We start from the raw sequence: 17,147 nt of genomic DNA, 5'->3' as shown, positions 1-17,147 counted from the left end.
ATGCTATTGGACGACACAGTGGAGAGGTGGTTAGCACTGATGCCTCACAGCGAGAAGGTTCCGGGTTCGAATCCATAGGCCGACTGGTTCCTTTCTGTGTGGAGTTTGCATGTTCTCCCTGTGTCTGCGTGGGTTCTCTCCAGGTTCTCCAGCTTCCTCCCACCGTCCAAAGACATGCTCATTAGGTTAAATGGTGATTCTAAATTGGTCGTAGGTGTGAGTGTGAATGGTTGTCTGTCTCTCTGTGTTAGCCCTGTGATAGACTGGAGACCTGTCCAGGGTATACCCCCGCCTCTTGCCCGATGACAGCTGGGATAGGCTCCAGCAGACCCCCGCGACCCTTAACAGGAATAAGTGGGTAAAGAAGATGAATGAATGAATGAATAATACTGTTTATATATTCAATTTAATATATTGGATGACATGTAATATAAAACAATATTGGTATATTTTTATAATAATAATACTTTCAATATTGACATATACACATTTTATTATAATACTTTTGTGTGACATTTTATTTAATATATTGAATGACATGAGAAAAAATGCTATTTTTATATAATTTTTATTTTATATATCATTTAATATATTGAATGATATATAATATAAAGCAATATGGTATATTTTTAACATAATATTTTTAACATTGACATATATATATATATCTAATTATAATAATATTTTATAAATATTTGTATAAATTTGTATTTAATATATTTAATGACATAAGAAAAAATGCAATTTTATTTTTTATGTTATATATAATTTAATATAGGGATTGACATATAATATATAACAATCGTGATATATTTTTATAAAGTAATATTTTTATATTATTAAATGATATAGATAAGAAAACACTTTCTTTTTTGAATGCTTGCCTAGTTGGTTATTTGATAGGATTTATTTTTTAACCGTACAGCTATAAACCCATCTTTTTTTAATTTTATTTTTTCTCTTCACACTTAATGTCCCTATTATGCCAAAGCAGAGAAGAAAGGAGGCAGCATCTGAATGAGCGGGGCAGGTGCATTCGCTCCTCATGAATAGCCTCTTCCCATTAACCATGCACGGCTCTGAAGCGCGCATAAATAATAGCTGGCACTGCTGATAAAAAAGCGCACCTTGGGGCCTCTTCCCCCCTCTCTCTCTCTCTCTCTCTGTCCCCTCTCCCTCTCTCTCTCTCTCGCCTCCATCTCTTTCTTTCTTCCTTTCTCTCTAACGGGATGTTTTTCTTCTTTCTTTCATGCCTGCAGCATTTTAGTCTACAACTTCTTTGGAAGCGGCGGAGCAATAAGAAACAGAGTGATTTGGAGCTTCGGGTTTTTTAGCCTACTTTTCGAGGATCAGATCTTTGCTTTTTTTTTATGACAAAACATCGGGAATGTTTTGTTTTTTTGTCCCGTGTCCCGTCTGATTTGTAATCCTGCGCCTTGCCGAACAAATCCGCTGGACTGATGCCTTCCCATTGAGACGCGAGGAGCATAGACGCCAGCCTGCGTCAGGGCGCCTGCTTCTAAAACAAGACGGAAACATCGATTTACAGAATATAAATCGCATCGAGGTCAGAAACTGTAAGGATAACTCGCGGATTTGTAGCCTAGAAGTTGCATGTGCTGAAGGAATGGGATACCCGGGCAGAGCGGGATGGAGAGGAGGATGGACGCTCCTGGTTTGCGTCGCCGCTGTCAGCTTGGTGTCATCCGACGGACGGAGAGTGAGGCAGTCCAGGTGCCCCACTGGATGCACCTGCACCAAAGATAATGCCCTGTGTGAGAATGTCCGATCGGTGCCTCACTCCTTCCCATCCGACGTCCTTTCACTGTGAGTGGCGAACAGACTTTTTGATTCCATTGTGCCAAATCTAATCCTGCTGGGTACTGTCAGGCAGCCTATGGCAGCGCTCTGTGACTGTCTCATCTTTGTTTTTGTTTTTTCCCCCCTCTGCCTTTAATGTATTCTCTATTCATTCAGGTCTTTTGTCAAGTCGGGATTTAATGAAATCACTGGGGGAAGCTTTGTTCATACACCTGCCTTGCAACTACTGTGAGTATCTATCTATCTATCTATCTATCTATCTTTGCTTTGTATTTAAACAATGAGGACGTGTATCCCCAGAGGACTTCGTATGCATATTTAAAGGGGGATTCTCAGTAATGGTGTCAGGATTATGCAACAGACCACATGGCTACATCAACTAACAGCAGGGGTTGAAGAGAGGAACAGTGTGTGTGTGTTGGGTAGATAAACACTTTTTTTTTTTTTTGTCAGCCGAATTCAGCAGAGAACTAACAGACGCACATAACTGCTCAGCTTCACTTAGTAACGCGGCTGACATTATTACGTCCACACCGCAGGGCCTGGGGGGCGGTCTGTGGAGCAGATCAACAAAGACGGGGCTTTGCAAACATCTTTCTTGGCTCCTCCGTGCCATGACACGGAATCTGTCTCACTCTGAATGTGCCCTGAACTCGCAAATGTAGGAGGACGTAGCGTTGAAGCATGAGGGGGCCAAAGCTTAGGACCAGAAGGAGGGTAATTAATTGAGGAAAGCGAAGGAGAGGTCATTTACTGCGAAGGTGACTTGGCCCCGTCCTAACCTCAATTAAAGTGCTCCTTAATCAATGGGGCTTCGTTGTGGTCAACGGTCGGGAAGTAAAGGGTAACTGTGACCGGTCTTAGGGACAATAAGAACATTCCAACATGAATTCTTGGTATTACAAGCTCTTAACATCAAGGTCTTCGTTTTTTCTTCTCCATTGCCGAACAAAGGACAGTGAACATTTCTGTCCAGTCCTGACAACACTCCCCGACCCCCAGATACTGGACCGCCGAGACAAAACCTGTAAATGCAAGCATGCTCATGCATCAAGGTGTTCTGCACATAGAGGAATACAAAAGCTAGAAGAAGAAAGAGAGAAAAAAACTTAACACATACACATGGTTGGGTTAAATCACATGTTCATACCTTCATCAAAGGATATAAATGGCAGCCAAGTGGCATTAAATTTCCTGGTGGACCCTCTGATGGTATACCTGACCTTCTCTAGTCGGACGCGATACACAACCTCTGTAATCCACAGGCAGTATGTGGGAGGAAAAGAATCCTTCGGATAAAACAAGCCTTCTGGCCAGCAGAGTCACATAGTCTTGAAAAGGTCTCAGATAGGGATGCACCGAAAATATTCGGCCGAAAACCGAAAATGCACTTTTGGGCCATTTTTGGCCGAAAATTGCTGCAGTTGTTGCTTGCATCATCACAACATCCTGTTTCGGCCATAAATTTTCGGCCGAAAACGGCCCAAAAGTGCATTTTCGGTTTTCGGCCGAAAATTTTCGGAATCCATATATAATTTGGGACATGGCCAAAACAGATGTGGCAATGTTGCGGAAGCTTGTTTGCATCGGCCATGTACATTCAATATCTGTATTAATCTTGGATAGTTTACCTTTTGGTCCAAAAATGGCGGTGCACTGTTTTAAACCGGATTATAGTGTCCCTGAGGCATGTGGAAAGAGAAGAATAAATTCGCTGTATAATTTCCTGCTAGATTGCCTCTGGGATTATTATGCTTAAATCCGCATCCCATCCTTTTTCAAGTGGACAGTTTGGTTTCATTGAAACGGGGCCGTGTGAAGCCCTTATCCATAGACAGTGTACTTATCTACAGAAGACGGTGGTTGGCTTTCGTCCAAAGTGGAGAAGCAGACAGAAGGAAGGATGCCAAGTAATGACATTGCTTTATCCTCGCTGTCAGATGTAATCTTCCCACGGGAAGCTGAAGCTGAAATTGAGAATTGAATTATGGATGGGACTTTAGTTTCAGTGTTGTGTTAACTTGGGACACGACGGGTGGCAGGAGCAGGAAAGGAAAGAAGTTCATAACGAAAACTTACAAAATCTGGTACAGAAAAACTGCTGCAGGGCAGGCAGGAAAAAAACCCAAAACCCAAATCCGGAAACCGGCGGAAATCCATTAAAAATAGAAAGCAACAACCAAGGTACATGGAGGTAGGGAAAAGAGGCTGGAACGCTAGTTACTAAACAGACGACTAAGCATACGGTATATACACTCATCTGCTGAGAGGTTGACGGGACACAGGTTAAACTAATGAGGTAAGAACACACAAAACACAGACAGGAAGTAAAGCACAAGAAGAAACACCAAGGAAGAAGCTTTACGCGTGTTACAGAATATGTTCATTATTTCCACCTCCACTGGAAGTACGTAGACTTAAATCCTTTCAAGTTCTCACCGTCTGATTTCATGTGTAGATGAGGCGAGCTGCACAATATGCTCTTGTTGGACGTGACTCTGTGAGTTTGTGATATGACTAGTGACTCAGATAGAAGTGGGAGGACGTGAGCATTTCCCTCCTTTGTTATGAAATCTCTCAGTTTTATTCATCTGGCTCATCCTTTGACCGTGTGCTATGCCGGGGGGGTGGTGGAATTGCTGAATGAGCCTTTTGTGTGTTACTGTGAACACAGTCGAATATTTTTATTTTTTTCCCGTTTTGGATTCAGAGTCACTGTCACTGGTGTAGAAAACAGCCTGTGAAAACATCAATCTCAGTTTGAGTAAACAGATATTAAACTTACAGTACCAGATTTAGTTATAGCCCTGAACAGTGGGATTTCAAGAGAAACCGTGGGAACTTAAAAAGATGTAGGATTGTCTGCAGAACAAACTACATGGTCTTATTTATGTTCTATTTGTTCTTTCTTCACAGATTGTTCACAGCAAACTCTTTTGACCTAATTGACGAGGATGCCTTCCTTGGTTTACCGCACTTGGAATACCTGTGAGTACAAATGGTTAACCCTAAATGGGTTTAAATTGCATCCCTGTGTCTCTCAATGAGGTTTAGAAGCATGTGGTTTGCACTCAGTCAATCAGAGAAGATCAAGGCAACGTTCTCAGGTCATATCAGGGTCAAATGTGGTCTGCAAGGTCCTCCTCTGAATGAACGAGGAACCATGTATGGTAAATTTATTGATCTGGATTTTCTACATGAAAATTTAAAATTTTGAAAAATGGTACAAAAGTAAAAAAATGTCCTGCAACAACACTCTAGGGTTGAAATTTAGAATTTCCCAAGTATTTCAATGAGTGCCCTAAAAAGAGTTAAAGAAACCATACTTTGGTTGTAGGGGGGGTTCCCTTCACTTTCATCCACTTTGCTTTTCTTTGCAAATAAAAGGGAATTTCAGGGTACGGGTACCTATGGGTGATGTACCTGACCAAAACAACAACAAAACCAAAACAATAAAATGAGTCAGCAGAGACAGGAGCTAAAACTGAGCATTTCAGAGAGAGAGGAGAAAGAAGTGCTGCACTAAAGTACAGTACTGAACATTCAGTAGTCTGGCAGACACCCAAAACAAAACTGTGAACTTTTAAATTAACAGTACTAGATGGAATAGCAATCAAACACACTCCCACTCGCAAATTTTAGAAACGTCCCCATGGTAACCAGCGAATGTTCCTTTATGCTTTAATTTTGCAAAAAATCAATATTGGCATGCAGGCTGGTATTTTATCTGAAGCCCCTTGACACTGACGCTTCACCCAGACAGATGTCTTCACTAATGTTGCCTAATAATGGCAGGACCTTTATAATAATAATAAAAAAAAACATTTGTTTGAGTGTGCAGTGCCTTCTGAGTTTAATTTTATTTCCTTGGAGATTTTCCAAGAAATTTCCAAGTGAGCTATTTTATTTTATCATTTTTATCATTTATCATTTTTACCACAGCAAGAGGAGAGACGCAGAAAGATCTGGACTTTCTTAAAGAGTCACTTAAAGATTGACAAAATTGTACGACGTCTGCACTGGTCTAAAGTTAGACTCTAGGATCAAAGTTGACATAGACCGCACTTGTGATCAATGTGGACGGGATCCGGCCATCCTCTTCTTACACGTGTTCTGTACACGTCCGAAGCTTTGCACTTTCTGGCGGTCCATCTTTAAGACCTTTTCTAAAATTTTTGGGAAACGGCTTTGGAAAACTGATGCCTCCCTGCAAGACGGTTCTGGGTTCTAATCCATCATGGCCGACTGGGCCTTTCCGTGTGGAGTTTGCATGTTCTCCCTGTGTCTGCATGGGTTCTCTCCGGGTACTCCGGCTTCCTCCCACCGTCCGCCTGTGTTAGCGTTAGCCTCTCGTCCGATGACAGCTGGGATAGGTCCCCCCCGAGCCTTCAGGACAAGCGGTTGCACAAGATGAACAAATGAATGAAAGACCCAACACCTCCAACATACAGCCAGGATTAGGGAAATCATGCACCATACCAAGTTGGAGAAGATCAGATACACAATCAGGGGGTCTTCTGGAAAATTTTGAGGTTGGAGGGGATTTACTGTCCGGATTTTGTTTTGTTGGACCTATGTTAAACAGTAAATTGTAAAAACAAAATAAAAAAGACCTTGATCAAAACAAAAAAGGGTCATGAAAAGCTGGCCGTATAGTATAGACTTGTGTAGGATTACTTGAATCTGTCAAAATGCTAATAAAAAACTTCTCACTCACAGATTCATTGAAAACAACAAGATTGCATCCATATCCCCGAACGCCTTCCGGGGCCTGAAAGCACTGATACATCTGTAAGTATCTTGTTTTTTGCCATGCTTTAAAAAAAAAAAAGTGCACATCAATTTCCCCTCTCTGTCCTTGCATCACTTTGTCGCTGTGTGGAACGCAAAGGTAGGCAGAAGTGCTGCTGCCGGCGGTCGGTTCCCAAGGTGACTGTCTTTCTGAAGGTGTCAGCTGGATCAGGTTGCAGGAGGGCAGATCTGGATGTGTCACGGCTTTGTGGAACAGACAAATCCTCACATATTTCTGTCGTATGGTTTTCTAATGTTGCACACATAGTGAAAACGAAAGCTCAGAGTATGGTTTAGAATGTTTTCTAATTCAATAATGTAACTAGAGGTATGGCTGTCACCTGGCCGTCACAGAGTACATATCTGTGTTTACCGCGTTTAAATTAGGATGTCCCCTTCAAACAGAAAGGAAGGAACGCAGAGAAAGGCCAAACAACATCTTTAACGATCTGGGTAGCTTGCCAAAAGCGAATATAGCCGAGAACGTGAGTGACCTGTAGGTCAGGTCTAAACATAGCTGTCCTGTAACCTTAAACTGAGTGACCTATAATATCTCTCTCTCTCACTGTGGCTCTCAAACAGGTTGTTCCGAGAATATTTTATGCAGCTCACTTGCACTTGCAGCTCACCCGGTGTTCCTCATGGCTGTGTACGAGTCTCCTCACATCATATTTGTACATTCACATTACTATGGAGCAAAGAAAATAAAATATGAGAAGTTTACCAGTTTGTCAACATGTATTCAAACATGCTTGATGTGGGGAAAAAGTAAACTTAAGGCTGAAGACTATAAATGCTGCTCAAATGAGTGCTTCAGAGGAATCAGATTGACAGGACACAATCGGAACCATATTAAGTCCGATGTTAAAAATCCTACTTAAGTTAGAGTGTTAGCAACAAGGCGGAGTTTAAGTATGTAAGTAGAAGTACTGGTTTGGTTCCTCAAAGTAATATATTAATATCTAAGACATCATTAGATTATTATTACCGAAGCAGGATGTAAACAGAATTCTACCGTATCTACAATAACAACATGGACGCCTCCTAGAAGACAGGTGAGGAGCCCAGTGGGTCGTTGGTTCATCAAGTGTGTGGAAATACTTAACTAAAGATGAAGCCCATACTACTGTGACATGTCAGTCCTGAAATACAACTAAAGTACTACTGCAATGCATCTGAAAAGGATAACGCTAGCAGAGGAACGGTCCAAATCCTCTGGACAGCAGTCAGTTAACAACTTCACCAAACGTCCTGTGGTAACAGAGAGAAGGAGGCTGCACATCACCTATTTGATAAAGTTATTAGACCTTTAGCTGCTACACTATCCCATCTAACGACACACTGCAGAGTACTATTAAATGCTACTGATGGTGTTGAGGTGCTGCCTGTTTTTATACAGGCTATACATATCTGCAGCTCACAGTATGTAGCACATGAGCTGTCTGTTCTCAGCATATGTATTCAGGTTAACAATATAGATTTCATTACTTTCTACTGTGTTTCTATTGGTGATGTCATCAGAGACTAGTCGGTACTGACTTGACTTTCGTCACGTAATAGTCGACTTTAAAAAATCTGAACTCGTGCAACCCCTACTACTTGGTGGAGCTTTTAGCTGCTCACAGAGATCTGAAATGTGACACCGACTACATGCTGCATTTTATAATATGTCAGAAGCCAGAGAGATTAGGGAACGGCCGGTTAAATGTTTGACAATGTGTTGTATCAAGCACTTTTTGCCTTTGAGTCTGTCTCGTTTCATTATGTTTTGGTGCAACCATTGCAGAACGCTTCGTTAATAGACAAGGCCAACGCTGCAGTCTATTCATTGGTCGAGGACTGACTCGATTTCAATTAAGCATCCATAAAGTATAAAGATTTACAAAGATTTACCAGCATTTCTAACCCAGGAAGAGATATAAAAAAGACAAGTATGTGCAGTATTAAAGGGCCTTTTAAATGCATCACACACACACACACACACACACACGCACACACACACACACACACATAAAATCCATTATTTAAGGGCAGAAGCAGGAGTCTTGCTGGAATCCTGACCACTCTGCTCTAACTCTCCCCATCTGTTTGGAGAGTACACTCTTGTGCAAACTCAAAGTAAAATGGTCTCTCTCTTTCCCCTCCCCCGGAGAATCGACTTTCAGATATAAATAATGCAGCTTTCGTGAATTACGCTGACATTTCATTTCATTCACGTCGCCTTCTGGTTTGGACTTCAGTTTCTGGCTCACAAATGAAATGTCTCCGGGTCTATTTTTAACTGGCTCGCAAAATCCACCTGAAAGCACATCGCTGTTTAAGGTGTTTAAAAAAAAACATGAAACTCTGTGACCAGTATTAAGGAAATTAAACACTAACATCTCCTACAGGCAGTGATGGATAAACTCATTTCACCCTTTTCTAACAATTACTAATCCCTCCATGTACTCAGTGTAATTGCTCTGCCTTGTTTTTTCTCTTCTGATGAAATATAAATGATGAAAAGCACTGCATAGAGTGAAGTGGTTTTGTTTACTGCCTACAAAGGTGCAGTCTAACTCAATCACTGTAGTTGTTTTCCTCTTATCTGAACAGGAGTCTGGCGTACAACAACCTTGAGACGCTGCCCAAAGATGTTTTCAAAGGCATGGATGCTTTGACCAAAGTGTGAGTCTGTGCTTATGTGCTTACATATACTATGCACGCCGATCAGGCATAACATTATGACCACCTTCCTAATATTGTGCAGGTCTCCCATGTGCCTCCAAAACAGTTCTGACTCATCAGAGAATGGACATGGGCCTTCTGAGGGTGTCCTGTGGTGTCTGGCAGCAGGATGTTGTTAGTGGGGGGGCCTTTGAGGGGAGGGGCCTCTGTGGATCATCCCACAGATACTTGATCAGTTTGGGTTCTTGTGAATTTGGAGGCCAGGTCAACACCTTATGCTGTTCTTCATATTTTGGAGTTGTTTCATGGATGCTTCATGCTGCAGATGGTTCCTGCCATCAAGGAGTGTCATTGCTATTGGGGGGGGAGGGGCAAGGTGGGTGCAATACGTCTAAGTAACATCCACACCAATGAATGCCAGGTCCAAAAGTTTCCCAGCAGAACACTGAATTGTCACAATTTACTTCTCCTATCAGTGGTCATAATGTTTTGCCTGATCGATTTATTCCTCTGTATTAAATGCAATAATATTGTGAGGTCATAGTGCTGAAAAGGAAAAGAGAGAAATCCCCTCACTAGAAAAATAATGAAAAAGTAAGTCGAAAGCAATGCCGTGAAGAAGAGGACAGCCTACGAATATAAAAGCAAGAAGATGCTAATATAAAGGAGAGAGGAGGAGGAAAGCTTGGGTTCGGATGCCAGGGTGTCAGTGTGAATGGTAAACAAGTCAATTACAGAGAAAAGAACCTGATCCTGGTCTCGGTCACACTGACACAATCAAGCGGAACAATGCCTGTGTCTGTGGATTCAACACACTCAGCCAAGGTTAATAGGTATTCGGGCTGAGAGTGGGTGATGAGCAGAGACTACTCCGGAGATAGGACACTTGTGCTCTGGCTTTGTTAGCTTGAAGTGCAGCCAAGTAGAGGAGAGGCAGAGGGCAGAGCACTGAGTAGAAACTGAACAGTGACTGGAAATAACAAGCCTGTGCTTAAAATTCGCTTTTCAGAAAAACAAAACAAAAACATATTGATATCTTTAAACTGATGGGATCCATTCGTGCGTTGCAGGGATCTGCGAGGCAACAACCTGATTTGTGACTGCAAGCTCAAGTGGCTGGTGGAGTGGATGCATCACACCAACGCCACCCTGGACCAGATCTACTGCAGTGGTCCGCCCATCAACCAGGGGAAGAAGATCAACGACCTGATGCCGCACTCTTTCGACTGCATCACAGCAGGTATCACCCTCCAGTGTCCGACCTCTTCTCGTAGACTTACTATACAATCAAAGGTGTCAAGAGTTTTCTCCTGTGTGCTTTTATGCAAGAAGCTGTGGGTATGAATGGATTACTTAAGAGTTTTAATTGCTGTGTTATGGCCACACTTTTTAGAGTTTGCCTCCTATCAGTCCTTGAAGTTTGAGTCCATTTCGGTGGAGGCCTTCACCTTTGGTCAAGAGCAGTATGTCGTGTTTGCCCAGCCCTTTGCCGGGACCTGCAGCTTCCTGGAATGGGATCATGTGGAGATGACCTTCAGAACGTATGACACCATTCAAAGTGAGTTTAAAAACAAGTAAATATAGAACATTGTAAAGAAAGATTAAACCATACCCTTGTCATTTGTCAAATACGTCTATTGGTGCTTTTGAACCACAGGAACGTTCTCATAGATCCTATAACTCTTCTTTCTGATATCCACACTGTAGGAACTGTAGGACTCTTTTTTAGTGTCTTTTATCTCCTCCTTGGTATTTCCCATCAAATCAGTCAAATATGTCCTACATCAAGTGTACAGTGACTGGTCTAGATTTATAGGTGGTTTAGACTTTTGGGTTAAGTTGATGCAGAAGCTACAGCGACAGCGCAGACCCTGCACAGACCCTAGCACCCTAACTACCGTGCACCTCCATAGAAATGTAACTCAAGAGCTGTGATTGGTCCCCTTAGTTGTTGGGTGTTTCTGCTTTAGTATTTCCGCCTGCTTTTCCATCTCCGCAATTTTCGAATCGACTGTTTTGGATCAATAGAAATGGAACACATGGAGGAAAGGTTAACTGAGGAGGTTGAGATACAAACATGACCATTGCATGACTCGTCTTTCAGTTTCAGTCACCATTGTTGAAAGTGAAGCAGGAAGTACAAACAAAAATTAAAACCAACTGGCAAAAAAGACACAGCACCAACTCGTGTTTGGGTGGCGTTGTTGCAGAGCGAGCCAGACTGATGAGCACACATGTATAAATGACTTGCACTGATGTTGGCTACGTACGTAAGTTACGGCGTCTAGGTCCCACAGTACCCTAAAAGTGCCTTTAAGTGTATGTTCATTGGTCAACTTGTGTAAACATTTGGTAAAATGAAGCCTTAAATTGGAACAAAACACAGAGAAATGTACAGACAAATGAAATCCAGGTTTTATCGAGCCCACATGCGATGCTATTGTATGATTTTGTATGTTGCACATGAACTTAGTGACGTTGCTAAAACTGACTGTTATGTGCAAAACTCCTTCTGCAAGTGCAAATAGAAAAGAAAGCCTTCAAGATATGTTGTTCACTGGGGAAGTCGTCAGTGAGTCCCCGCAACAGTTTGGTCCAAAATCGTCTAAAGAGAAATTGGCAGTTTTTATCAAAAGTTAAAACTTCTTGTATGATTTTTTGAAATAATCTATTGCCAGAAAGCTGGCATTGAAGGAAAGTCTGGTTAATATCTTCTTCTCTGTCCCATTAATCATTATTCATGACCCCTAATATTAATTACTTTGGAGGGGTTCAAGACCAAAGGTTGGAGACCACTCCACTAAACGTTGCACAGAATAGTAGCATTTACTGTTAGCTCCAACTTAAATTGCAGAATGTTAAACCACAATATTTACTTCTTTACATCTCGCTGATACATTCTTTAAGAATTTTTCTAGATTATTTTTTGATAACTCTAAAGGAACTTTTTCCACCCGTGTTGGGTAGAAACCCTTTAAATGCCAGCCGACTATCTGACACTCCTAATGTCTTCTGCTTAGGCACCTCCACCGTCGTCTGCAAGCCCATGGTGATCGACAACCACCTCTTTGTCATCGTTGCCCAGTTGTTCGGGGGCTCGCACATTTACAAACGTGACACCTCTGCCAACAAGTTCATCAAGATCCAGGACATTGACATCCTGAAGATTCGCAAACCCAACGACATTGAGACCTTCATGGTTGATGGAGAGTCTTTCTTTGTCATCGCTGACAGCTCAAAGGTTCGGCTTTTTCTTTATATCTCTTTTCCCAATATTCAGAAAGTACCTGAAACACCATTTTATTGCAGGTAGTGTATCGGTACAGTTAGTTATGGTTGGTTTGCTATGGTTGGTATTCAGTCTCAGATTATAGTATAGGTGTTTTTGTTATTGTTTCAAACCCCTTTAGGAACAGTTATTCTCTAAACTACTGTTTCCTCCATGTCAGCCAGTCCTTCCCTCGGCGTCCTCTGCAGCATGTCGGCTTGCGTCTGCTCCTGCTGATTAGCTTTCTAATGCCAAATGCTCGCATATGCTCTCACATATGCTTAGGGACACTTGGGCACGCACACAAACACTCATTTGTGCTTGGCTCCATACCTTCAATTTGTAATTTACTCCTTAATGTTTGTCCAGTTGTAATTATCTCTACACAATTGAGCACCACTGTGGACATGTTTTGAATAAAGTTGTACTCGAACTGATGCTTTGTACATGTCCTCTCGTAGGCTGGCTCCACAACAGTGTACAAATGGAACGGCAATGGCTTCTACACCCACCAGTCGCTGCATCCGTGGTACCGGGACACGGATGTTGAATATCTGGAGATCTCCAACAAACCCCACCTGATTTTGTCCAGCAGCTCCCAGAGGCCAGTTGTGTACCAGTGGAGCAGGAACCATAAAGAGTTTGACCGCAGGACGGACATACCAGATATGGAGGACGTCTTCTCTGTCAAACACTTTCGTGTCAAAGGTGAGGGCTGGAGCTTAAATAGCGATGTACACCGATCAGGCATAACATTATGACCACCTTCCTAATATTGTGTGGGTCTCCCTTGTGCCTCCAAAACAGTTGTGACTCATCAGAGAATGGACATGGGCCTTCTGAGGGTGTCCTGTGGTGTCTCGGAACAGAATGTTGTTAATGGGGGGGCTTTGAGGGGAGGGGCCTCTGTGGATCATCCCACAGATACTTGATCAGTTTGGGATCTAGTGAATTTGGAGGCCAGGTCAACACCTTGTGCTGTTCTTCATGTTTTTTTGAGTTGTTGAGTTGTCCAGCATCCTGCTGGTGATGGCTGCTGCCATCAAGGAGTGTCATTGCTATGGGGTGGGAGTGTCTGGTCTGGTCTAGGTGGGTGCTACATGTCTAAGTAACATCCACACCAATGAATGCCAGGTCCAAAAGTTTCCCAGCAGAACACTGAATTGTCACAACATGGTCAATATTATTCACTTCTCCTGTCAGTGGTCGTAATGTTATGGCTGACTGGTGTATATTGTGGACCAGAGCCTCGAATTGAAACTTCCCCTTTTTTGTTTAAACTACTTCTCGCTGTGAACCTTGTCACCATCACTGTGGCGTCTAAAATACCTGAGACTGACTTTACTCCAGTGCAGCTCAGCTTGCTTCAAGAACTGACCAAATGGATCAGTGTTATTCTCTTCTCCTCTCCTGTCAGTGGTCATAATGTTGTGGCTGTTCGGTGTACATGTGTTCACGCACCGGGTTTATTTTTGACTATAAAGACATTGTTCCTACAAAATCACCCGGTGTGCCATTATTTTATTTTTAATGCTAAAATTCACTTAGTCTGGGGTGAGTCATTTGTTCATTAGTGGACTTTGATCCAATATTTTTCTTTCCTGTGAAATCAGATGATGACTTGCATTTTGTTGGAATTTATTGCCTTATTGCACAGCACGTCATATCATAGGCTTTCATTCTGGCGACAGTAAGAGGAAACGCCACTACCATAAAACCTGCCCATAAATCACTGCTGTGCAATATTATCATTACTTTCCCTTTCTTAAAAGGGCAGCTCACCTATTAGTCGCTCTTTGCTGAATAGCCATCGATAACAAGCAGTGAATTATTTTAGAATTACATAAACTGTTTTTGTAAGCGCCTCTACTTCAGGTCCAGATTTAGTAGCTCAATGTGGAAACTAAACAGTCCCCCGAATCTTTGTCCTTTTTCAAAGGTGATCTGTTTATATGCTTGACAAGATTCATCGGGGACTCCAAGGTGATGCGCTGGGACGGTGCCATGTTCAAGGAGGTCCAGACATTTCCTTCCCGCGGCTCTATGGTGTTCCAGCCCGTCTCCATCGGCAACTGGCAGTATGCCATCTTGGGCAGCGATTATTCACTGACACAGCTCTACCAGTGGGACACCAAGAGGAGCCAGTTTGTCCCATCTCAGGAGCTGAATATCCAGGCGCCTCGGGGATTTTCCGTGGTCTCCATTGACAACCGGGTGTTCCTGTTCGCGTCCAGCTTCAAGGGGAAAACTCAGATTTATGAACATCTCATGATCGATTTGAGTAACTAAACGCGTCGTCTGTTCTGATTTTGTTGAACTCGTCAGCCCAGTTTAGAATCCACCATCTCTTTTCCCCTTTAGAAACAAAATGAAACTTTCAAGCAGGAGGAGGAATATAAATCAGGGCCTTTAGGTTAGTTTAGACTGAAATTAAACGATTGGCTTGGATCTTTTGAGTTTCAGAAAGGTCTGACGTAATTCCAATGACACTGAATATATTTTTACAACGTTCCTAATCATTAATATTTGCTAACCTGCTGCAGCTAGCCCTTTTTGAGCCGACTCGCACCTTCATCATGGTTCCGTACTATTTGGGAATGCCTTATTGTCCATTTCAAAGCAATTACATTCTCTTTCAGGAAAAAAAGCAAAACAAGAAAAGAAGAAACTTCTTTTTTTCTATTATTCCATTTCTCTTGTAGGAGTTTGACAGGAACATACAGGGTGTTGACCATTTACTAATGACTAAACCATTAAATATTTCTTGGGTGTAATTTTTAAAGTATTATTTTTATTAAACAGGGCATTAACTCTAGATTAAGAGAGCTTATTGAGAATAGGATGCTATGTCCGAGCAGTGGGGGTCATAGATTCATCTAATTTGCCGTTTATTCTAATGAAGCTGCAAACATTAAAGGGGAACTACTGTGTTTTACAACCTGGACCTTATTTGTAGCATAAAATACGATTGTTTACTCACCCATATAACTTTTGTGTATTTCGCACTCGTTTAGGAAATAATTAGATCTGCGTATATCCATATAGTGGGAGTGACTGGGGCACCGAGACGCAGCCTCTAAATAACGCATTATCTGCCGCGAAACTCGTTCATTTCACCAATATTTTGTTATGATACGCTAGTGCTATTCCCCGTTGAGTCCGGAGTTACCTGTTATCATCATCTGAGGGTCGATTGACCTACAGACCCCAGATGATGTCTTCTGAAATGGATGATGTTAACAGGTAACTCCAGACTCAACGGGGAATAGCACTAGCGTATCATAACAAAATATTGGTGAAATTAACGAGTTTCGCGGCAGATAATGCATTATTTAGAGGCTGCGTTTCGGTGCCCCATTCACTCCCACTATATGGATATACACTGATCTAATTATCTCCTAAACGAGTGCAAATGAAACAAAAGTTATATGGGTGAGTAAACGATCGTATTTTATGCTAGAAATAAGGTCCAGGTTGTAAAAAACAGTAGTTCCCCTTTAAAGCTGAGAGATTGGGAATCACAGATATTTAAATCTTATAGTGTGACCGCTCTTTACAGTCATATGTGACAGTCCTGAATCTTGGAAACCTGCTAGAGACTGTTTTCACATTGAAATCTAATATGTTTGAGACAGGATAATGCTTAAATAACGCTAGTTTCCATCCAAATGCAGGTAAAATCAGATTCCTCTCTAAAAGATTTTCCATTCTTTGGCAGCTTTCGGTCTCTATTTTATGATTATTTTACACTTAAAGAGGTAAAACACTGTGAGAAACCGAGGATATAAACATCCTCTGCCCTGTCGGCTGAGCAAGACTGCAGGCACGGATACAGACATTGATTTCTGATGAATGACTGACTAGAAGCGTCCCACTGTGCCGCCCAGCCCCTCTCTCTTTCACTGCACCCTTGCCCCTTTTCTCCCCAATCGACAAAAACCCATTGTTGTCCCTCGACTCGGCGACTAAAGGCCGAAACCCCTGTGCGGCACGCGCTACCTGTGCTTTCGCGTGCTTCCTCCTATTCGGACACAAGAGAAAATCGATAGCGACTAACAACTCCACTGACAACAATGTGCCAAATATAATGTTTACAATACCTGTGTAATTTATGGTGTTACTTTTTGTACGTAGAGCAGACCACACTCTGTGTTTTATTATTATTATTATTTTTTTATAGATAGCCAGTAGACATTAGAGTATAGTGGAGAAAAATCACCTCCTCAAATGCAGCGTAACATGCTGCTTCCTAGTATAGATTTGTGTCAGTCTGATCTCGTTAGGTGAGGACAGATGATGCTAGCTAACTCCTTCGTCGTCTTGCTAATTGTATTTTATGTACAGCGGTAATAAAATGCTGCAGCCTCACATCTGGATTTTTTTTTTTTAATTGTTTGTCCATTCCTCACATGTTGAGGAAACCTATTCGGTTTGTATTCAGCAACAAATAATTAAGGCTGAAGAGTTTTGTTTAAAAAATGGCTTTAATGCGTCTTATAATCATACATAGAGATGCCTGTGAGCCCAAATACACACACTTGCCGGGTCATTAGGTACACAGGTGCAATGTCTTTTAACGCAACAGTCCTGCATGGAAATC

At 42.0% G+C, this 17,147-nt stretch overlaps 1 protein-coding gene across 1 annotated transcript; it reads left to right on the top strand.

Annotated features, from left to right (window-relative positions):
• Positions 1-1,627: 1,627 nt before the first annotated feature.
• On the top strand, positions 1,628-16,345 carry lgi1b (leucine-rich, glioma inactivated 1b; the record flags this gene model as incomplete). The annotated part of the gene is made up of 10 exons (XM_084567922.1): positions 1,628-1,827; positions 1,978-2,049; positions 4,738-4,809; positions 6,541-6,612; positions 9,208-9,279; positions 10,350-10,519; positions 10,673-10,837; positions 12,300-12,520; positions 13,009-13,255; positions 14,487-16,345. The coding sequence occupies 10 exons, from the start codon at positions 1,628-1,630 to the stop codon at positions 14,834-14,836; spliced, it is 1,641 nt and encodes a 546-aa protein (XP_084424048.1). The 3' UTR covers positions 14,837-16,345.
• Between the last annotated feature and the right edge of the window lie 802 nt (positions 16,346-17,147).

This window comes from Chelon labrosus, assembly GCF_963514085.1.
Source record: "Chelon labrosus genome assembly, chromosome: 19".
Classification (NCBI taxonomy): domain Eukaryota; kingdom Metazoa; phylum Chordata; class Actinopteri; order Mugiliformes; family Mugilidae; genus Chelon; species Chelon labrosus.
Note: the sequence above shows the minus strand (reverse complement) of the source record. Positions and strands in the feature narration are given on the sequence as shown.